Genomic DNA, 24,297 nt, shown 5'->3' on the forward strand with positions numbered 1-24,297 from the left:
CTGTCTGGGTAAATCATAACAAAAAACCACGAATGAACACCTTACAGTTTCAATAAAAACATCACCTCCTTCTCCCAGACTCTAATCACGTACCCCCATATAATCACCTGATACTTAGAAAACCCACTAAAGCCGCCACCACCACCACCAATAACCAACCCTGCCCATCCCACACTAGTCACTGCCTTCCTTCAGGTGTGTGCTTATTTAGTCTAGAACAACAGCAGATTGGTTAGGCGGACGTAGGTGGGGCAATGGTTGGGACTGCTATTAGAAGCACACAGAGAGAATTCCTTTGCCAGTCTGAGAAGCGGATGATAAATTACACATTTCAAATATTAAGATTTCAGGTCCGGACACAAAACAAACGGTAAGATTACTTTTCATATTTGGTGCAGATTACTAGCTATAACTGCGTTTTTCTGTTAACTCACCACTATTCACTAACGGGGCAGTTTGCGTACTTAACATGGTGGAGCTCTGTTATGTTGTGTATATTTCCTGCTATAATAAATTGTGCATGTTTTTCCATTTCCAGTTTTAGCCTACTTTCTAAAAGGGATAGAGATTACTACGTTTGTTTGTCCGTCCCTAATAAATTTGTGTTTCAAGTTCTATCCACACCAGATTTTCAGACTATCTCTTGGGGGAACAGGGAATCCTGGTGGTTTTCTGGTTCGGTTTTTCGTTCCTTTTTTTTTTTTTTCCACACAGGTGTGAGAACCACAGCCGCATATCACAAAGTAGTTTCCTAGTTCCGGGTGGGAGTTTTTATAATAGGATTGTGAAATGTTTGAGTTAGTCACACTGGTTAAACAACCTTAAAAAAAAAAACCGTCCATTATATGAATATGCAGTGGCTCTGCTAACCTGCCACAAATCAGTTGCACATTTTCCATGTCTCTGCTATGGTTTTCCAAGATCTGATCATGAAAATCTGATAGAGCTTCCCAGGATATTGCCAGGAAATCCTAAGGTTTCCTCAAACTCGTACAAGGCTGGATTCAGTTTGGTGGAGTTTGCACCACATTATTCACTTTTCCCTACTGATACTGTCCTGGGTTCAACTTCCTGCAGTGCTTATCGAAAATGATACCAGACCAGTTTTAAATATATTTTGTAAAGGTTGAAGACAATTTTATAGTTGAATCTGGTTTGAAGAAGGCTGTTAAATTCTTCCTAGATCAGGAGAAAACAGGTGCCCCTTCAGAACACTTATATCCCTCATTTGGCTCTCTCCTTTTTCTTTTATTGTGATGTTCTTATGTAATTTTCAAGGTCCTAAGTAAGAGTTCTAGGTGCCTTAGGGAGGCAAGCCTTCTGCTTTGTACCTCCCAATTAACTTAAGAACATAAGAATAGCTATACTGGGTCAGACCGATGGTCCATCTTACTAATTAAACTCAGTCGTGATCATCCAAACATCAGTAGTGCCCCCCCTCCCCCGGACCTGCCTGGCTCCAAGGCGTGTGGAAGAGCTGGGCGGTGCCAAAGAGCCTATGGCTGTGTGCGGGAAGGCAAAGGATGGGGCGGAGCATATTGGTGCCACCTCAGTAAGGCCAACAGAATCTCTCCATTGCAAAACACTATACACAAACTTGTGTAAAAACACACTCATATCCTTACTAAACCATAACAAGCACGAATTCCAAGCAGGGCCGGTCTTAGCAAGTGCGGGGCCCTATGCAGACCAATTTGGTGGGGCCCCATCCTAGCCCTGCCCACCTTAGCCCCGCCCCACCCTAGCTCCACCCCATTGATAAGATTAGAACATTTTTTTTATTTATGAAATTTCAAATAAAGACAAATGAAGCTAAACTTGTACAAAAAAACTGATTGAAATAATAAGCACAATGCTATCATGAAACCTTCCCTCCTCAGAAATTATTCAGTTCAAGTCCACTACAATTAGTAGTTCCAATTCTCAAAGGAGAATAAAGGAAAAATATTAAGAAAAGATCCAGTACTTTCAAATTCCCCTATTACTCTGTAACCCATCAAAGCAGAGAGGCAAGTAGCCACATCAGTTACTAAAATAATTTGAACTGATTGTACCTACTTTATATCAGATTTTGCTACTTCATGATTTCCATTCTCAGATTTTAGCTTAGTAATCTTTTCTTCCTGTGATTGCAGTCTAGCTTCCAAATGATTAATTCGAGGTATATCATTAATTACTGGAAGCAGTGTTTTAGCTAAATCTGCTATTACATAGTAACATAGTAGATGACGGCAGAAAAAGACCTGCACGGTCCATCCAGTCTGCCCAAGATAAACTCATGTGTATACCTTACCTTGATTTGTACCTGTCTTTCTCAGGGCACAGACCGTATAAGTCTGCCCAGCAGTTTTTCCTGCCTCCCAACCACCTGTCCCGCCTTCCATCACCGGCACTGGCACAGACCGTATAAAAGTCTGCCCTCCCCTATCCTCGCCACCCAATTGTAGTTAAGCTGCTGAGGATCCATTCCTTCTGCACAGGATTTCTTTATGCACATCCCATGCATGTTTGAATTCCGTTACTGTTTTCATCGCCACCACCTCCCGCGGGAGGGCATTCCAAGCATCCACCACCCTCTCCGTGAAAAAATACTTCCTGACATCTATTGCCATCCAAATTTTTATCAGGAGAAATATCTGCAGATCTATGTGAAAATAACCCAGATATGTTAGAAACAGCCTCTTCCAAGCCAGAAGATCTTACTTGCTCAGCTTCTCCAGCAACTAATGTTGTTGGGCCAAATTCCTCTCAGGGAGGCAGACATTTCCAACTCTTGCACCGTCCGCAAGCGTCCTTAGATGAGAGAGAGACTTCTCCTGATCTCCTGCCTGCATGGAATCCGATTTCAATTTGGCATAAGTACACAACTGTTGGCGTCAGCAACGATGGCTCACCTCACGTCCCCACCACCTCCGACCAGGCTCCAGCTTTCCCGCTCAGTGACTCCCGCCCTCGCATCCGGAAACAGAAAATACATCAGAAGGCGGGACATTGAGCAGGAAGCTGGAGCCTGGAGGTGAGCCGTCGCGCTGCAACTGTCTGTCGTTGTGGGCGGGGCCGTCGCTGCCTGGGCTGGCTCGCTGGCATCGCTCAGTTAGTCGCCGGGGTCTGGGGACTCGGGAGCTGACGGCGGGCTCAGTGGGCCCAAGCCGGGGGTGGGCGCCGCGCCGGTGGTGACAGGTGTGGAGCGGCTGAGCCGCAGGAATAGGGGTCATCTCAGGCGACTAAGGCGAGCAGCGGCAGAAGTCGGGGGAGGCATGAGTGAGGCAGAGTTGAGGCGCGCTGCACGGGGCCCCCTTAGGCGCTGTGTGGGGCCCCCTTAGGCGCGGGGCCCTATGCGGTCGCCTTGGTCGCCTCTGCCTAAGACTGGCCCTGATTCCAAGGACAGGACAAGCTACAACCTTATGCGTGAAAAGGCAGAACTGTAATTACACAAGGCTCTAAAACACCAATACAGTACCACGCTAGCAGAATACTGTACCTTGATCACACATGACACAAGGAACTAGAAATCAAAAGATATGAAGGCAAAATACTGAACTGGAAAGTTAACTCAAGAAGTCAGACTCAGCATGCAGCAATACCAGAAAAATTGAAAATTACATTGAAAATATCACTGGTGCACATTTCAAAAAGCTGACATATTCAGAATTTATTAATTGGAATAAAATACTTTTTTCTACCTTTGTTGTCTGATCATGCAGTGTTGTCTTTTCATTTGATATTTTTTCTCTCACCATGTCCAGCAAAATAATGGAAAGCCCACTGCATTCTATGGAAACAGTCCTTGCCAAAATTTTAGCAACCTCTTCACAGCAAAGGGCGTAATTCTTCAACTATACTGATGGATTCTTTAATCCAATAATGCCAATATAGATCTCTCTCCGAGGTTAAAAAGGGTGTTTTCAGTGTGCATACAAATTTCTGTGCAACAGCTTCCTTCAAGCACCTTGATCTGTTTTTGTCAATACTTTGCATTGGATATGGATTCTGCTCTCTCCCAGCAGCACTGCTGTCAACATTTTTCTCCTGTTTTTTTTGCCACTTCTCTCTCTCCCTTAAAAAAAATGATTTAGCCTTCTCCAGACCCTGAACTTTTATTTTTCTTAGATTGATTTGATGACCACCATATTCTTTATAGTAGACCCTACTGCAGAATTTGAGATGCCCATATGGATCAAGAATATCCATCATAATGTTCATGAAATTTGGTACTTCAGTCTTAGACCACACCATGATGCTTGTGGTTGTCACAGTAACTGAATGCCTCTTTGGGTCAGAAAGTGCAGAGCTTTCCAAATAGAAAACCTGAGATTGCCACTGCTGGATTTGCAACAACAAAACCTCACTTTACTCTGGCTTTTTGTTACATTGTGATGCTGAAGGTTAGTTTTAGCGTTTGCCAATGACAGTTTTTTTCTACAAAAGGTCTTTTTCAAGACCACCATCTCAGCATAGATCCAAATGAGCTCAAAGCAGCACCCACTGCCAAAGACCACCACAGCAGTGAAGCATCATGAGTCAGCACCAAAAGCCCACACCAAAGTGCTGTGGCATACTGATATATTGGTGCAGAGGCAAAAATACTCTCTACTTCCGTTGCGGGGGTTGTAAAAGCAGCAAGTAGGCACGCTGGTCTCCGTCTGCTTCCCTGCCCTCTCTGCATCCCGCCTTCCTCTGATGTCATTTCCTTTCAGGCGGGCAGGTGCTGAGAGGGCGGGGAAGCGGACGGAGACCAGCGTGCCTACTTGTTGCTTTTACTACGCCCGCCAGTTCGCCAACGCGGTAAGGTTTTTTTTTTTTTTTTTTAAATATAAAACTCGACGGTGCCCTTGAAGGCAGGTGCCTCCCCCTCCCCAACAATCTGTAAAACCATAACATTTAAAAGTATGATGATTGTGTGGTTGTCAATATCTATCATTGTCCTCCTTTGGGTTCCAGGGCTCTGTCCTCTCCTGGTTCTCCTCTTATCTCTCCCATCGTACCTTCAGAGTACACTCTCATGGCTCATCCTCCTCCCCTATCCCGCTCTCTGTTGGAGTTCCCCAGGGTTCTGTCCTTGGGCCCCTTCTTTTTTCAATCTACACCTCTTCCTTAGGCTCCCTAATCTCTTATCATGGTTTCCACTATCATCTTTATGCTGACACCCAGCTTTATCTCTCCACACCAGAAATCACTGTGGAAACCCAGGCCAAAGTACTGGCCTGCTTATCCGACTTTGCTGCCTGGATGTCCAACCGTCACCTGAAACTAAACATGGCCAAGATGGAACTTTATTGTGTTCCCACCCAAACCCACTTCTCCTCTCCCTTCACTCTCTATCTCAATTGATAACACCCTCATCTGCCCGCAACCTTGGTGTCATCTTCGACTCCGCCCTCTCCTTCTCTGCGCATATCCAGCAGATAGCCAAGACCTGTCGCTTCTTTCTCTATAACATTAGCAAAATTCGCCCCCTCCTCTCTGAGCACACCACTCGAACTCTCATCCACTCTCTCATTACCTCTCGCCTTGACTACTGCAACCTACTCACCGGCCTCCCACTTAGCCATCTATCCCCCCTTCAGTCCATCCAGAACTCGGCCGCACGTCTTATCTTCCACCTCAACCGATATACTCATATCACCCCTCTCCTCAAGTCACTTCACTGGCTTCCAATCAGATACCGCATACAGTTCAAGCTTCTCCTACTCACCTACAAATGCACTCTATCTGCAGCCCCTCCTTATCTCTCTACTCTCATCTCCCCTTATGTCCCCACCCGTAACCTCCGCTCTCTTGACAGATCCCTCCTTTCAGTACCCTTCTCCACCACCGCCAACTCTAGGCTTCGCCCTTTCTACCTCGCTTCACCCCATGCTTGGAACAAACTCCCTGAGCCCATACGCCGGGCCCCCTCCCTACCCATCTTCAAATCATTGCTCAAATCCCACCTCTTCAATGTCGCCTTCGGCACCTAATCACTACACTTCCTCTCAGGAAATCTAAACTACCCCAACTTGACATTTCGTCCTTTAGATTGTAAGCTCTTCTGAGCAGGGACTGTCCTTATTTGTTAATTTGTACAGCACTGCGTAACCCTAGTAGCGCTCTATAAATGTGTAGTAGTAGTATTATTTTGCTTTAACTCCAGCTGCTCTTTGCTGCCACCCTAGGCAATCACCCGGTTTATTTAAAGGTTACATTATTAATCATGATCACTTTTTTGTTTTGTCCTAATCCATATTTCTTTCATTTTTATACTTTTTTTTTTTTTTTTTGTAATAAAAGATGTGCATCATTTTATTAGGGTCACCTTCACTCACAAATGGTTTCATTGCCAGTCATGAGAATCCTCTCTTTCAGCTGTCTTTGCTGTATTCATTCTTTTCATATGGCAGTATGATAACCTACATGAGTGGAGGAGTGGCCTAGTGGTTAGGGTGGTGGACTTTGGTCCTGAGGAACTGAGTTCAATTCCCGGCACAGGCAGCTCCTTGTGACTCTGGGCAAGGCACTTAACCCTCCATTGCCCCATGTAAGCCACATTGAGCCTGCCATGAGTGGGAAAGCGCGAGGTACAAATATATAAAAAAAAAAAAAATGACCAAGATAGCAGTGCTCCCTGTCCTGTCCTCCATTTTCTGTCATAGGCTCCTTACTGGATTACCCTACTCCATGCTGCATGCACCCTCTTCCATCCAGGTCCTGCCACAGACACACAGTATGCTCACTGTTTAAAATGGATACATGGAGTACTAAACTCATCCAGTATCCCTATGCAGGAGAGTGGTAGGATATCCACAGAACCTAAGTGGGAGAAAAAGAAGAAAGGAGTGTATTCTTTATTCTGTTTTTTATTAATTTTGATTATTGCCTTTCATTGGACTATATCAAAACAGTTTATAGCATTTATATCCCACATTTTCCCACCCACGGGCAGGCCCAATGTGGCTTACATCAGTCTGAAAAAGGCATATATCAATGGCATAAACAATCAAGTACATGGAAGTAGGACAGATCAGTGAGTAATTAAAGAGAGGGGGCAGGGGTAATAAAGTTGAGGATGTCGGTAAGATAGTTACAGTTCAGCAGTTATGGATACAATGGCGGGACTTTTGCGTAAGCAATTCCAAATAAGGTGGTCTTGAGGGTTTTTCTGAAAGTCAGATGATCGGGAGTAGTTTTAATAGATTTAGGTAATCCATTCCACAAATGAGCACCAACATAGGGAAAGGTGGATTCGTAAGTGGCTTTATACTTGCGGCCAGAACATGTAGGGTAATGGAGAGTTAAGTACGAACATACAGACAAAATAAGTGAGGAAAGGAAATTGAAAAAAGAAGATAAAGTTAAATAAGTTAACTAACAGAGACAAGAGAAAAATGTAGCAATCAGCGTTGGTCCCTGCTGGTTCTGATAGAGTTTTTGTGAAAAGGCAAAGGCTTCTCAAAAAGGCTTTTTAGATCAGGCTTGAAACACTTTTCTCTTAAAAAAAAAAAAAAAAAAAAAAAAAGGGAGCAGAGGAGTGGCCTAGTGGTTAGGGTGGTGGACTTTAGTCCTGGGGAACTGAGGAACTGAGTTTGATTCACGGCACAGGCTGCTCCTTGTGACTCTGGGCAAGTCACTTAACCCTCCATTGCCCGCCGCATAGAGCCTGCCATGAGTGGGAAAGCGCGGGGTACAAGTGTAACAAAAAAAAAAAAAAAAAAAAAAAGGGTGGAAAAGACAAGAGATGTGCAAAGAAAATGATGACAGAAATTTGATGAATGGGTGAAGATGAGGGAGAAGGACTCCTGGAGCAAATAAAGCAGCAATAAACTGATGAGGTGGTGAGTCAGGGGAGTGATGCCGAAGAGGAGGTACTGGTAAAAAGTGAGGTTGGGGGGGGGGGGGGGGGGGGGAGAGAGAAGGTAAACAAAATGGAATGGTGAAAGACAGTGGGTGATAAGGGAATACCTGTGAAGAGGAAAGATGATAGAGGCAATAGACCAGTAGCATCCATTCCCCTACTCACCAAAATAACAGAAGGCATGGTGACCAAACAACTCGCAGAATACCTAAACAAGTTTTCGATACTGCACGATTCCCAATCAGGATTCCGCTCTAATCACAGTACGGAAACCGTACTAGTCACTATTATGACCAAACTCAAACGGCAACAACATACTACTGTTACAATTTGACATGTCAAGCGCATTCGATATGGTTGACCATGGAATTTTATTACACATCCTCAAATACTTCGGAATCGGAGGTAACGTTCTCAGATGGTTCAAGGGTTTCCTAACCACCCGCTCATATCAAGTGACATCAAACTCTACTACATCAGCCACATGGACACCTGAATGCGGAGTTCCACAAGGATCCCCCCTCTCGCCGACCATATTCAACCTAATGAAGACACCCTTGGCTAAGCTACTATCGAATCAGAATCTAAACCCATATATATATATATATATATATAATGTGTAGATGACGGCAGAAAAAGACCTGCACGGTCCATCTGGTCTGCCCACGATAAACTCATGTGTATACCTTACCTTGATTTGTACCTGTCTTTTTCAGGGCACAGACCATATAAGTCTTGCAGCAGTATTTCCCGCCTCCCAACCACCAGTCCTGCCTCCCATCACCGGCTCCGGCACAGACCCCGTATAAGTCTGCCCTCCCCCATCCTAGCCTCTCAACCACCAACCCCTCTTCCCCCCGCCACCCAATTTCAGCTAAGCTTCTGTGGATCCATTCCTTCTGCACAGGATTCCTTTATGCCTGTCCCACGCATGCTTGAATTCCGTTACCGTTTTCATCTCCACCACCTCCCGCGGGAGGGCATTCCAAGCGTTCACCACCCTCTCCGTGAAGAAATACTTCCTGACATCTTTCCTGAGTCTGCCCCCCTTCAATTTCATTTCATGTCCTCTCGTTCTACCGCCTTCCCCTCTCCGGAAAAGATTCGTTTGCGGATTAATACCTTTCAAATATTTGAACGTCTGTATCATATCACCCCTGTTCCTCCTTTCCTCCAGAGTATACATGTTCAGGTCAGCAAGTCTCTCTTCATACGTCTTGGAACGCAACTCCCATACCATCCTCGTAGCTTTTCTTTGTACCGCTTCCATTTTTTTAACATCCTTCGCAAGGTACGGCCTCCAAAACTGAACACAATACTCCAGGTGGGGCCTCACCAAAGTCTTATACAGGGGCATTAAAACTTCCTTTTTTCTGCTGGTCACACCTCTCTCTATACAGCCTAGCAACCTTCTCGCTACGGCCACCGCCTTGTCGCACTGTTTCATAGCCTTTAGGTCCTCAGATACTATCACCCCAAGATCCCTCTCCCCGTCCGTGACTATCAGGCTCTCCCCACCTAACACATACGCCTCCCTTGGATTTCTACTCCCTAAGTGCATCACTTTGCATTTCTTCGCATTGAATTTTAATTGCCAAACGTTAAGACCATTTTTCCAGCTTCTTCAGATCTTTTTTTCATGTTTTCCACTCCCTCCGGGGTGTCCACTCTGTTGCAAATCTTGGTGTCGTCTGCAAAAAGGCAAACTTTACCTTGTAACCCTTCGGCAATGTCACTCACAAATATATTGAACAGAATGGGCCCCAGCACCGATCCCTGAGGCACTCCACTACTCACCTTTCCCTCCGAGTGAACTCCATTCACTACCACCCTCTGGCGTCTGCCCGTCAACCAGTTCCTAATCCAGTTCACCACTTCGGGTCCTATCTTCAGCCCTTCTAGTTTATTCAAGAGCCTCCTGTGGGGAACCGTGTCAAAAGCCTTGCTGAAATCTAAGTAGATGACGTCCATAGCACGTCCTTGATTTAATTCTCCCGTCACCCAGTCAAAGAATGCCGATGATGTAACAATCTTTATCCCATTCAAACGCGATCTAAGAGAAATTTCCGACTATGCATTTCGACTGAAACTAAATGCTGAAAAAAACCCAATGCCTAGTTCTCACCTCGCAATACAACAAAAAGGAATTCACCACCATCAACACACCTAATCTGTCTACCAGTCTGACACCCTAAAAATCCTTGGAGTCACCATTGATTGACACCTGACACTTGAGAATCATGCAAAAAACATAACTAAAAAGATGTTCCACTCAATGTGGAAACTAAAAAGTCAGACCATTTTTCCCAAGGAATGTCTTCCGCTACCTGGTACAGACACTGGTACTTAGTCATTTGGACTATTGCAACTCACTCTACGCCGGCTGCAAAGAGCAAATACTCAAAAAAAAAAAAAAAAACCAGACAGCCCAGAACACGGCAGCCAGACTTATATTCGGCAGACCAAAATACGAAAGCGCAACACCCCTTCGCGAAAAACTACACTGGCTCCCACTCAAAGAGCGCATCACGTCCAAACTCTGTACCTTGGTCCATAAAAATCATCCATGGTGACGCCCCAGCCTACCACCCAGAAATGCAAAAACGTCCTCCCGCACATTCCTCAACCTTCATCCTCCCAAATGTAAAGGCTTGAAATACAAATCAATGCATGCATCAACCTTTTCATATACAAGCACACAGCTCTGGAACACACTGCCATGTAACCTGAAAATGGTCTACGAAATGACCAATTTCCGCAAACTCCTGAAAACTTCTCTTCGACAAAATATATTGTCTTTTGCTTTCACATTAGGCTTTTGTATTTCAAGCCTAATGTCTATGACTTTAATACTATCATGTATCTCACCATCATGCACCCAAAACTTCTGCCAATACAAATGTATACTTTTTTTTTTTTTTTTTTCTATTTCCAGTACTATGTATTTCACCATCATGCACCTAATACTTGCTGTAAAACCAAATGTATATTCCTTTCTATTTCCAGTTTCCACAATGAATTGTAAGCCACATTGAGCCTGCAAAAAAGTGGGATACCAATGCAATAAATAATATAATAATTATAGACATCAGTCATTACTGACTCTGCATTGTGCTAGCTTTAGGATAGAAGTTGGTGAAGCAGGCAGAGGCTGTGATAGAGATGTGATGGAGGAAAGAGGACAGACATAAAATGCTGAAGAAATAAAGGGCAGACAGAAAAATGAGAAGCTAGAAGACGAGGAATGGGTTTTCTCTCTGCATACATTAGGTCAATGAACTTCCTTGTGAAACTCATGAAACATGATTTATGTAGGTAAGATATTAGGGTGCATTTGGAAGTGTCTATTTCTTTACTGCCTTTCCTACCCCGCAGGGCCTCAAAAGCCTCTATATCAATCACTATAATGCTATGGCCTGTGGTGTCTTTGTGCAAGGGTTGGTTGCTGACGAGCTATACCATATGGGGAGGTGTGGGTGTGAGAGAGCACACAACTGATGAGATGCACTATCGGTTTGTGTGTGTGTCTGTGAAAAGGCATGTAGCTCTTGAAATATCTTTTTCTACAAAGACACACAACATTACCAAGGTAACTCCACACAGGCTATGATAGAAATAAATATGATCCTTTGACTTCCTGCAGGCTGGTGTAAGAATGGGACTGATGAAGAAGGACTTTATCATTGGATTCCTCATAGCAGTGACTGTCGTGTCTGGCATCATCACCCTCATTCTCAGCATTGTTGAGGTGCAAAACGTTTTATTGCCAGGAAGCATTAAGGTGGGTTCTGACACCTGGATAATCTTAAAATAAATGGCTTTCTAAGAAGAATGAAGGATTGAATGAAGTCTGAGGAACTTTCTCTCTTCCTGCGTGTTCCATAAGCCAATATTCAGTAGTGCTCAGTAGTAGTTACCTGGAAATCTTTTATCTGAGACAGTGGCATTCCTAGGGGGGCTGACACCCGGGGCGGATCGCCGATGCGCCCCGTCCCCCGGGTGCATGCCGCGTGTGCGCTTCTGTCCGTTCGTTCCATGCTCCCTCTGCCCCGGAACAGGTTACTTCCTGTTCCGGGGCAGAGGGAGCATGGAACGAACGGACAGAAGCGCACGCGTGGCACCCTCCCCCCCCCCCCCCCCCCCCCCCCCCCCCCCCCCCCCCCCCCCGGAACGCCACTGATCTGAGAGTAAACTTGTAGCAGGTATTCGCCAAGGACAGCAGGCCTTATATTCTCACAATTGGGTAACGCGGCACTGTATTGCTCAGTCTGGAGCTTGTATCAAGCTTAACAGAGCTTTGAGGAGCGTGAGAGCGGGGTTACTACAGCATAAATGAAAAATAGGAGACAATTCCAAGGGGAGGTGAGAGGGTTTGTGAGAATATAAGGCCTGCTGTCCTCGGAGAATACCTGATAAAGGTAAGTATCTTTACTTTCTCCAAGGACAAGCAGGCCATTAATTCTCACAACTGGGGTATCCCTAACATCCAGGCTCACCGAAAACAACAAACATTGGTCAATTGGGCCTCGCAAGGACATAGCACAGATTAATCTGAAACTATATACAAACTGAGTGAGAGTGCAGCCTGGAACAGAATAAAACAGGCTGGGGGGAGGTAGAGTTAGATTCTAGACCCTAAACAGATTCTATAACACTGTCTGCCCAAACAGACTGTCGTGTCTCGTATCCTGCTCAAGGCAGTAATGAGTTGTGAATGTGTGGATTGAAGGAAACATCGCAGCCTTGCAAATTTCTTCAATGGAGGCTGACCGCAAGTGGGCCACCAACGCAACCATGGCTCTGACATTCTGAACCTTGACATGACCCTCCAGGGTCAGCCCAGTCTGGGCATAAGTGAAAGAAATAAAATCTGCCAGCCAGTTAGAAATTGTGCATTTCCCGATGGCGACCCCCATCCTGTTGGGATGGACTGTCTGTGGGACCCTGTCTGCTCTACATAATAGGTCAATGCTCGTTTGCAGTCAAGGTGTACAAGGTATTCTCACCAGGATGGGCATGAGATTTGTGGAAATAATGTTTGCAAGGCAATCGACTGGTTCAGATGGAACTCTGACATGACCTTTGGCAGGAACTTAAGGTGCAAACAGAGGGCTACTCTGTGGTGAAATATAGTATAAGATGCATACACCACTAAAGCCTGAAGCTCACTGACCCTACGAGTAGAAGTAATAGCCACCAAAAATATGACCTTCCAGGTCAAGTACTTCAGATGGCAGGGATTCAGTGGCTCAGAGTTTATCAGATGGCAAGAATTCAGTGGCTCAAAGAGTTCATCAGCTGGATGAGAACAACATTAAGGTCCCATGACACAGTTGGAGGTTTGACAGGGTGCTTTGACAAAAGCAATGTCTCATGAAGCGAACTGCAGGCTGTCCAGAGATGGGCTTATCCTCTACATGTTGATGACAAGCACTAATTGCACTGAGGTGAGCCCTTATGGAATTGGTTTTCAGACTGAGAGGTGCAGAAGGTATTCAAGCAGGGTCTGTATAGGGCAGAAAATATAAGTACATAAGTAATGCCATACTGGGAAAAGACCAAAGGCCCATCGAGCCCAGCGGTCAAGGGCACCTGGCAAGCTTTCCAAACGCACAAACATTCTATACATGCTATTCCTGAAATTGTGGATTTTTCCTAAGTCCATTTAGTAGCGGTCTATGGACTTGTCCTTTAGGAAACTGTCCAAACCCTTTTTAAACTCTGCCAAGCTAACCACTTGCCCTCACACAAGACAGCAAACCTCCTCCATTTAAAACAGTAACGCCTCTTAGTGGAGCCTTTTCTGGAAGGCAGCGAAGACCCAGGAGACACCCTCTAAAAGACCCAAGGAAGCAAATTCTAGGCTCTCAACATCAAGGACATGAGGGCCAGAGACTGAAGGTTGGGATGCTGAGGGTCGGAAAACACGCCAATCTCCATGGTTCGAAGGATAACTCCAGAAGAAGAGGGAACCAGATCTGCTGTGACCACTGAGGTGCAATCAAGATCATGGTCCTGTGGCCTTGCCTGAGTTTCAGCAAAAGTCTTCCCCACAAGAGGACTGGGAAGATACACATACAGAAGACCTGTCCCCCAATGCAGGAGGAAGGCATTGGACGCTAGTCTGTTGTGGGCCTGAAGTCTGGAACAGTATTGAGGGACTTTGTGGTTTAGTTGAGTGGCAAAGAGATCCACCGAGGGAGTGCCTCTTGCTCGGAAGATCTCGCAGGTAACGCCATGCTGAGAGACCACTAGTGTGATTGCATAACCCTGCTGAGCCTGTCTGCCAGACTGTTGCTTTTGCCCAACAGATAAGTGGCTCGAAGGAACATGTCATGTCAGCAAGCCCAGTGCCTCATCCGGTCGGTGCCTCCCCTGATTGTTGGTGTAATACATTGCAGCCTTGTTGTCCATTTGAATGAGCACAATTTGGTGACAGCTGATCTCTGAAAGCCTTTAGAGCATTTCAGATTGGCCAGAGCTCCAGAAGGTTGATCTGAAGACCTGTTTCCTGGACGGACCAGGCTCCTGGAGTGTGAAGCCCATCTGCATGAGCGCTCAACCCAGGAGTGATGCATGCATCATCGGAACCTTTTGAGGCTGAGAAATTTGACATAGAAGTCCCAAAGTCAAATTGGATTGAATGGTCTACCATAGCAGAGAGCAAACAAGCTCTGGGGATGCTCAGTGACGACATATAGATCTCCAGTAGCTTGGCACCACTGGGAGGCTAGACTCCCATTGGGCTGATCTCGTGTGGATGCGTGCCATGGGAATCACATACGGTAGAAGCTATGTGGTCTAATAGCCTCAACATCTGCTGAGCTGTGACCTGCTGAGAAACTCGAACCTGACGAGCCAGAGCAACTAGTGTCTGCTCTCAATCCTGGGAGAAATTATCTAGCAGGGTTCCAATGAATTCCAATTGCTGGGCAGGGTGAAGGTGGGACTTGGGATAGTTTGACTAACCCTAGTAGCTCTAGCACCTGAATAGTCCTCCGCATGGACTCCAGAGCACCATCCAACGATGTGCTCTTTAATAGCCAGTCGGTATGGGTAAGGGAACAAATGCACCCCCAGCCTGCGTAGCAACACTGCGAATACTACTAGGCATTTGGTAAAGTCCCTGGGTGCTGACACGAGGCCAAAAGGCAACATGTGGTACTGGGAAGTGGTGTGTTCCCAGATGAAACTTTCAGTGAGCAGGAAATATCGGGATGTGTGTGTTAAGTCCAGAGAGCATAGCCAATCATTTTCCTGAATCGAGAGAAGGGTGCCCAGGGAAATCACCCTTAACTTTTCTTTGACCATGCATTTGTTCAGGACCCTTAGGTCTAGGATGGGGACACATCTTCTCCCCCCCCCCCCCGTCTTCTTTTGCATGAGGAAGTACCTGGAATAGAATACCAGCCCTTCTTCCCCTGGTGGAATGGGCTCCACTGCTTGGGCCTTCAGAGTTCCTCTGCAAGTACCTGCTTATGCCGAGAGCTGAAGTAATGAGCTCTCGTGGGCAATTTGGAGGTTTTTGAAGCCGATTGAGGGCATATCAGTTGGACTATTTGGAGAACCCACTGGTTGGAAGTTATAAGGGGTCACCTTTCATAGTAAAACTTCATCCTCCACCGTTCTAGACACGTTGACAGCAGCTATGCTCTGCTGGAGCCAGTCAAAAGCTCATCCCTTGCTTTGACTGGGGAGCAGCAGGGGCCTTAGACACACACTAATAAGGGTGTTGGGGTTGAGCCTAAACAGGCTGGCAAGAGGAGGTTGCACCCCTCCTCAACTTGCCAAAAGACCTCCTAAATGAGGTGGCTGATGCAGAAGATGCCCGCGGGAGAGAGAAGAGGTGGTATTTGGTCAGTGACCAACCTTCTCTCCAAAATGTTTCTCCCTGGCATGGGGCATCTGCCAACCTCTGCTGAATCAACTGTTCAAAGTCAGAAACATGCAGCCATGAATCTGTGCATTGAACAGATCCTGGATGCCACATCAAAAGTGTCATAGGCGCCACGGCCAAGAACTTGCGACATGCCAACTGGTGTACAGACAGTCTGTTCCACTGGGAGAGAGTCCACCAAGTCCAGCAACTTGCATACTGAGGCCTGCTAGTACACACTCGTAAAGAGCTGGCAAGACTGGGACACAAGCATTGAGGCCTGAAATATCTTGCTCCTAAAAGAGTCCAAGGTCCAAGCTTCCCTGCCTGGGGGCACGGAGGCATAGTCTCTAGAACTCCTGGCTCTTTACGAAAGATGTGAACGAAAGGCTCTCTGGTGGAGATTGTCTCCTTTCCAGCAGAGGAGAGGGGATGCCATAGGACTCATCCTCCAAAAAGTACCTTGAATTCGCCTCGGACTCCCATGAATGATCCTCATCGGTGTCGGTAGGCTGAGACAGAGTCTGCCTCAAACTCAAGGTGCCATGTCCTCGAGAAGGGTGTCTATGTGAGTTAGCTCCAGCCTCTACTTTGGCAAAACTTCCTTCACCGACGTTGAGGGGGTACTGGCTTGGGTGGCTGTCATCAAATGCCGTATGCAACGCCAGCATTGGAGGCTTCACCGCAGGGGCTGCAATGGGCAGCAGAGTAGGTGCAAGCACCCCTGATGCTGATGCACACTGCAAAAGGCCATCCAGCTGCTCAGGAAGCAAGGCCCGGATATGTTTGTTGAGGGCCAACACCAGGAAAGACTAGGGTGCCAACTTTGAGATGGGGAGAAGAACTGCGGGGTCGAGAAGTCTGGCCATGGCTGCTAGGGGACAGACACATCAGCACCTCCTGGGTAGAGGGGGAGCAGACCTCCTGGTACCGACATCTTGGGTATTGAATCCCTTGGATTCTTGGCCTTCACGCAGTGCTTGACATCAAGACTCCTCAGTGCTGACAAGGATGACATCGAATCCTCATGTTGCCTCGGGGTCGGGTCCGATGCTGGATGGTCCCAGGGGTCCTGCACAGCAGTCTGCATGGAGACAGGTGGGGACCCACTGGCTGCACTACTGCTCCCAGTGTCACGAGGTCCAGTAGCAGCTATGCAGATCAATGCTCCAGATGCCAATCCCGATGCTGACGTCGAGGAATTGGAACTTGGCTCTAAAAATCTTCATGCATTCAGCCTTTCTGGCAACCTGGGTCCACTGGATGCACTACTGCTCCCAGTGTTAACGAGGTCCGGTAGCAGCCAAGTGGACCAGTGCTCCCGATGTCAACTCTGATGACGAGGAATCGGGCTTGGCTCCAAAATTCTTCGTGCATTGAGCCTCTCTGGTAACCTGGGTCCACTCTGAAGACAGAGGACATAGCAGGGCTATGGTCAGGCCCTAAACACTAAGACACCGAGAATGGATGTCCTTACCAGAAATTGTCCCAATTCCACTGGGTACAATGCTTGAAGCCACTGGGAACTTGAGTGGACACGGACAGAAAGACTTCCACAGCCAAATCAAATGAAGCGATGGTGCTGAAGACAGGGGCAAGATATCAGATTGGAAAAAAAGGGGGAAAACCTGGCTGACGTCAAGGTCTAAAACACAGCCTAGTGACATGGAAAACAAAGGAAACTTAAAAATAGGACAAAAAATATAAAAATGAGGAGAAAAAGGGAACTGAATAATATTTGGCCCCAGGCCTGACTTTGGTTCAGGATCCAAAATGAGAGAAAAACTTACGGGCCTGTGACTGACTTGAACTCCAGTGTTGCTCAAAGGCTCATGAGTTATTGGGACACTGCAGAGCAAGCAGAAACCCACAAGGGTGGGGGGAGTCTAACTTGCAGAGTTGCATGGATGTGGCAATGTGGTGGTAACAGATGTTCAGAAAGACAGAACTGGATAATTCCACAGGAAGATGACCAGGTGCCACAAAGTGTTTTGAGGAAGATAAGAAAAAGCAGGCCTAAGCTCAGGAAGTCCATAGACTTGTATGTTAAGTGAAGTGTATATAAGTGATTGAAATAGATCATTACATTGGGAGAGTCAGATTCAGATAATACCAATGGTTGTATTGCTTGATGTCCTCCCGATGAGAACTGCTGATTTGACTTGTACCTGGTAAATAAAATTGAGTTGTACTTCTCATCACAAATGGTGTTCTGTAAACTGCACTTAGCAATGGCTAATTGTAATTATACTTGATGGTTAAGAAATCTAATTACTTTCTCAATTGCAGCCTTGGGTGATTTGTTCCATTCCTATCTATTGGTAGGAGGAACTGCCATATTGGGAGGGATAAATACACCCTAAACGGAACATGGGCACACAAAAAATGTTCTTTTTCGAGTCCTGAACAATTTAGCTTAGATTTGAGTATTTTGATCAATAAAATTGTTAAAAAACGGAAGAAAGGATAACTTTTAACTACAGATTTTTCTTCCATTAAAATTGTATTTGGAAGTTTTTACTCTGTGGGTTTTTTCAGAAGGAGGAGCCTATGATAGCCATTACAGTGGTGTCCTAAGTTATTGGTACCCTGGGCTTCTGAGGCTTTTTTTTATATAGATTATCTATGTATTTTTGATCAAAGTGCCTAATCTAAGATATTATGACAGAGTGCTGATTTAGGTATAGTTTCTTTATAAAGAATGCCAAAGGCACAAAAAAAGCTCTTCCAGACCTGTGAAGAGACACTGGAAAAAAAACAGCCTCTCTTCACTGCAGTAGAAAAAAACTGCGGTAATCGTGCTCTTGTTTCAGGAAGGAAGGCACTCACGCATGCATGGTGGAGTATGTCTCGCACTCCATAAAGCTCTAAGCTTGATATAAGCTCCATACTGAACAATGCAGCGCCGTGTTACAAATTTTGAGAATTAATAGCCTGCTTGTCCTAGGAGAAATGGATTCAGTAGATAAACTGCACCTGCCACCATGTAGATTACACACCTTTATGATCTAATATTGGCATCACAAACAGAGCAGTTGGCAATTCATCATAATGGTAACCACATATAGGCAGTTATATCTGATGCAATCTTGGAAGAGTGGTTTTATAGTTTTGTATGCAACATAGTCACGTTCATTGTTAATGCTTGGATTAAACCAACAATCCAATATCAACATTTTGTCTTTCCCTCACTCTCTGACATGCCCTCATAGAATAAGATATGAATGTGATATAAAATGCATATAACTTGCTCTGGATCTGTCTTTGCCTTTTTGGGGGACACAGATGGGAATGGGAAGTAAGTCCAGTGCCAGGCAGACATCTACCACTGGAGTTTCCATCAAAATCCACCCCAGATCCATCTTTCCATGATAGGAGCCCAGACCATAGAAGACTACCCTGTTTTGCCATATTTGGGATACAAACTGTAGAAGTCTGCCCAGTACTGGCCTTACTTCCTATCTACTGGAGTTGCCTTGTATGGACAGTTAAAAAAAAAAAAAAAAAATTCCATCCTCTTTCCATATAGGAAACCAAGAACCTTGTGCTTACAAAGCAAGCTACTTACCAGGCAAACTATTCACAGAAACTGGCTTGAACTCAAGAGCCTACATGATATATTACTACTTAAGTAGCACATAGGGATAATTCTATAAGCAGGCATGATTAGAATACCAGCATATGCACATGTAGGTGTGAATGTCTGATATGTTCCTACACATATCTTTGACAGTGCATAGTTTGCAGGTGGGCATACACATGGGCATGTGGGCGCTGGCTGGAGTACACAGTTCCATGCATAACCTGTAGAATACTATAAGATATGGGTTGTCTTGCAACTAGACTTGTGCACTTACACCTGTTCTATAGCTACTGTAAATATACATCTAATTATAAGGGTACTGTTAAAGGATTCCCCTCCACATTACCTTCAAATCCATTTTTAGAATGGGGTAACTTCTGATGCCTTCAGTTGTTTGAGTAGTCTAATGGCTAGCGCATTGGTTCCGTGTGATCTTGGGCAAATTATTTAACCTCAGGTACAGACATGTAGATTGTAAGCCCTCAAGAGATAGGGAAATGTCTACTATCTGAAAATAAATCACTTGAGTTACAATTGAAAATGTGAGCATAATCCAAATAATTCATCACGTCCCTCAACAGGCTAATAAATCCTCTGTGAAGCTGTTTAACAAAAAGGATGGTGTAGCATCTCATGCAAAACAGGTGACCCGAACCACAGAAAAAAGCTGCTCTACTTTTCCACCAAAACAGCTTCAAAATCACTTAATTGACTGTGTTCCAACCAGCTTGAGAGCCCCCCCCCCCTCAAACTCGCATAGTTTCTGCAACTTTAGTCAGATGCTTCTCGCAGCCTGTCTTGCAACTCAAATTCTTACTTGTGGTGGTAAATTTAGTCCTTTCAACATAAAGAGAGAAAATTACCTGACTTACAAACAAAACTGAATATAATTATTCTCTCTTGGGTATGCCCAAGACCCCATAATTGTCTTCTGCCTCTCATAACATTCTTTCAGGCAGAGGATATCTAATTTTAAATCCTTGATCGAGTGGGCTTTATCCTAAAGGATCATGTATTACACGGCTTGAGGGACCACGATTCTGATGGAAATGAGACATCAAGGGAATAATTAAAAAAAATGTGCCAAGTACACACACTAATATTCTGACTAGGCACTATTCTATGAACAGGTATCTAAATGTGATGGTAGATAGTGTGAAAGTGGGCATATACACCAGCAGAGCATGGGCTGATAGATCTCTTGCTTGGGCTAGGTCATCCTTGTCAGTAACTGAATCTTCAAAGACTGTGTTGACTGAAGTTGTGCCTTCTGGAGTTGGTGGTAGAAGGGAAAAAGAAGTCTCATGTTACAGAGGTGTTACCCTTGGCCTATGAACTGACTAGCAAGATGAGACCTCCAGTCAGGGGTGTGCTGGTAAATTTTTAACAGGCTCTTTCTCTGGACGTAGCCAGTTCTGCAGTTGGAAGGGCTAGGGGTGGCCGGAGTGGGGGGGAGCAACACTTGCCCCTCTCTCCTCCCTCCCTTCGTGCGGGCACGCTAGGCGTACCTTTGCTGGCAGTCAAATGGACTGTCACCACTCCCAACGTCTTGCTCTGAGCAGCGTGCTGAAACTTCTCACATGCTGGAGAAGTCCCAGCCTGCTGCTCAGAGCTGGAAACAAGGAGTGCGGAGCAGCAGCAGTCTATTTACGTGGCTGGCATGGCTCAGCATCCCCACCAGCAAAGTAAAAGAGAATTCAGCAGGGGGCCCAAGCCCACATTTTGGGAGCCAGTTGTTAAAGTAGCCATGGAGGGCCCTACTTTAACAACCGGCTCCCAAAATTCTTCAAAACTTAACAACCGGCTCTTGCGAGCCTGTGAGAGCCTGCTCCAGCACACCCCTGCCTCCAGTAATCGCAATTCACTTTAGAATGCTATTTCTGCTACACAGAGCTCCGTGGTAAATAGATTTCATTGCTTCCTGGGGTTCATGTCTGGTTTGCCAGCTCATGTGGGAACTAGAGAGCTGAAAATTGTGGAATCTGATAAGAGGATTGAGGAAATGGAATGGCAGGTTACAGATTAAATGGTGATCCATTCCAGGAGATTTTTTGGCTGGTCTTGAATTTTTGCCAACCTCATCTTGGTGCATTATGGGACCTGCAGCACTGATTTCAATGGATAGAATCATGCACCACAAATACTACACTGCTTTGGGATGTAAGTTTAAAACCAGGATCGGCCAAAAGGTGTCTCTCCTGGAATGGGTAACTTTGGCAGCTCTGTACCTTCATAATCCCCAGTTACACTACAAGGATACCCTAATGGTTCTTTCAGAGTCCATACCTTCCTTTAGAAGGACTTTTAATGTTACTTCTGGGAAAAGTATTAGTTTAGATGTTGGTTTATTTTAAAATTCTCACATTACCCCTATTAAGAGATATATTCTGTGGGGAAGGGTGGGGGGGAGAAGAGGGGAAATCCTATAATTTTTTTTTTTTTTTAATGACTGCTGCTATTCTTACTGTAAACTGCTTTGAACCAATTTAGTATGAGTGGTATATAAATTAAAATTTGTAACTGTTTCCTGTATATTATTAGCGTCCCATTCCAATCGATTAGTCTGTGAACTGCTATGTTATATATTGGGAATAGCAGTGTATCAAATTTGAATCTTATAACTTGGGTCTGCCAACACTGCACACTGAGTACCAATTCTCTAACAGCATTTGTGTACCAAGATGCTGTTATAGAATACTAATATAAACCTGAATCTAGGTATGACCAGGTTAGTAGCAGGCTTAAATGGACAAACCTAAGTGCACCATACAAAGTGCATAACTTATTAAGTTATGCTCATAAGATGGACACACACCCATAACTCATCCATGCTCCACCCACATATATGCCCATTTGCAACTATCCACTATAGCAATAAAACACAAACTATATAGAAGAGCAACTAATGCACTTGTGCATATAAATGCCAGTTTTGGCTCCTCTGATGCATGTAGGTGGCACATAAGCTGCGGTAAAAAGTGATCTACAGCAGTGTAGGGACATGTTTTGGTGCATGCCAAGCCAATTTTTTACCGCGCCTGCAAAAAAAGGGCTTTTTGCTAATGGGACAGGAAAAGGGCATGTGTTAAAACTGAAACTAGCACGTGCCTAAAACTGGCCTGAGCCCTTAATGCCACCCATTGATCTAGCGGTAAGGGCTCACACATGGTGACCAGTCTGCATGTGCCAACTGCTGATTACTACTGGAAAGGCCGTGCGTGGGAGGAAATAAATCATCCAGGCATTTTGGGGGGGGGGGGGGGGGGTGTCAAATTGGAAATTACCGCCAGGGGCATGTGAATTGCTCTTCATATGTTATGACTGGAGAGATGTGAGCCCTTGTACCCCGACTGAGCACGGCTAGGAAGGAGTGACACCGCACTCGGTCAGGCAGCCAGACAACACCTAGCTTCACCTGGGGAACGACCGCCGTTCCCTGGGAGTTGAGCCCCCAGGTTCGGGCAGCCACCAGGACTTCTGGAACCGGCGGGGTTGCACGACCACTGACCAGACAGGTAGGCAAACAGACACAGTCCAAAAGCCAGGTAAATCCGTAGGCAAAGAGTAGTCAAAAACAGTCCAAGGTCAAGGTAGGCAGCAAAACAAGCAAGGTCCGGGAAACAAGCCGAGGTCTGGAACACTGGAACTGAAGGCAAGTAGCACCGGCGTGAACCTCAAACACAATTGAGGCTAAACCAACGAAGGACTGAAGGCAGGGGCTTAAGTAGTGGAGGAATTAGGCTCAAGCATGTGCAGCTGATTCAAGATGGCTGCCCCCATCAGCAGAGGTGCCTACGTCCAAATATGGGCTTCCTTCCTGACCTTGTACTCCAAGATGGCTGCCCCCTCCTGAGCTAGCCAAGATGGCTGCTGTCCTTGATCCAACCAAGATGACAGCTGCCAGAAACAAGAAACTGAAACAGACCCATCCTGGAGAAACCACATCCAAAATAGCCAGCTATCTCAGCCAGACCGCACCTCGCCGGCGAACCGGCCATGCAGGCCTGGAACCAGGTGAGAAACATATCATGTGACCTATATGCTAGAACCAAGTGACTGGAGCCCTCAAATTTTTTTTAGTTAGGAAGCTTTTGGTACGAAAGTTCTATTTTCCATGACATCTCTTGTTATCTTAGGGAAGACAAAGCGCTTGATAAGGAGACTGCAGATTATTATTTTTTTTAGGGGGGGGGCACTTATATTTTTGTGTTTTTGTTAATTATCAGAAAGCAAGACACACTTTTTTTAACATAATCAGCTACAGCGTTTCTTAGCAAAGAATATTGCCCCATTACCTGTTTAAGTACCAGATACTGAGTCTGGGACAGTGGAAGTAGCAGGATTTGAAGAATGTACACCTCGATTGCTGTCCATTTTTGGTTGGATTTTGTTCACTTATTCCTCTAAGTAAAGAAATCAGAGCAAAATGGATTTGTCTTTTGTCTTAGTACTTTTCTTCTGTGGTTTGTACTTGTTCCTTGTCCTTCCCTCCCCCCACCCCTTTCTTTTTTGATGTGGTGTTTTTGAATTGCATATTAATGTGAAAAAATGCACCTGAATCTACAATCTTTATTTAAGCCAGTGCAGTCCTGCAAAAACATGTACTGAAAAACTTTTGCATAAGATGCCCCTGGAAACATATCGACACCCTTATTCCCTAGAGCTTGGCTTGGGTATCATAACTGATGGCAATGGACTGAAAATCACTTCAATTATTATTCTAGAAAACATGTACCAATTCATCTGGTCTTAACTAGGAATGGGCAACCCCAAAATTTTAATTTTTCCCATGTTCACAGCATTGTTAATTTTGTTTTGTCCTCATTTCTCATTTTTTTTTTCCTGGGGCAATGTCATTAACAGTGCATGCTCTTTCCCAAATAGTTTGCATATGCACAATGGTTCACACAGGCGGGCACTATTTTCAAAGAGTGCACCCTCTTTACAAAGAGTGTGCCCTATTATTGATGAATGGAAAAAACCCACAAATTTTCTAATTCTATTTAA

General features: G+C 45.2%; 1 protein-coding gene across 3 annotated transcripts in view; it reads left to right on the forward strand.

The window, feature by feature from the left end:
- The first annotated feature begins 233 nt into the window (after positions 1-233).
- The window catches only part of LOC115472398 (ectonucleoside triphosphate diphosphohydrolase 8-like), a 454,313-nt gene continuing 430,249 nt past the window's right edge, over positions 234-24,297 (forward strand). For all 3 annotated transcript variants that reach the window (XM_030206671.1, XM_030206673.1, XM_030206672.1), the window contains exons 1-2: positions 234-370; positions 11,475-11,612. In XM_030206671.1, coding sequence (XP_030062531.1) covers positions 11,487-11,612 — 126 coding nt within the window. In that variant the 5' untranslated portion in view covers positions 234-370; positions 11,475-11,486. The remainder of the gene's footprint in view (positions 371-11,474; positions 11,613-24,297) is intronic.

This window comes from Microcaecilia unicolor, chromosome 6 (genome assembly GCF_901765095.1).
Source record: "Microcaecilia unicolor chromosome 6, aMicUni1.1, whole genome shotgun sequence".
Classification (NCBI taxonomy): Eukaryota; Metazoa; Chordata; class Amphibia; order Gymnophiona; family Siphonopidae; genus Microcaecilia; species Microcaecilia unicolor.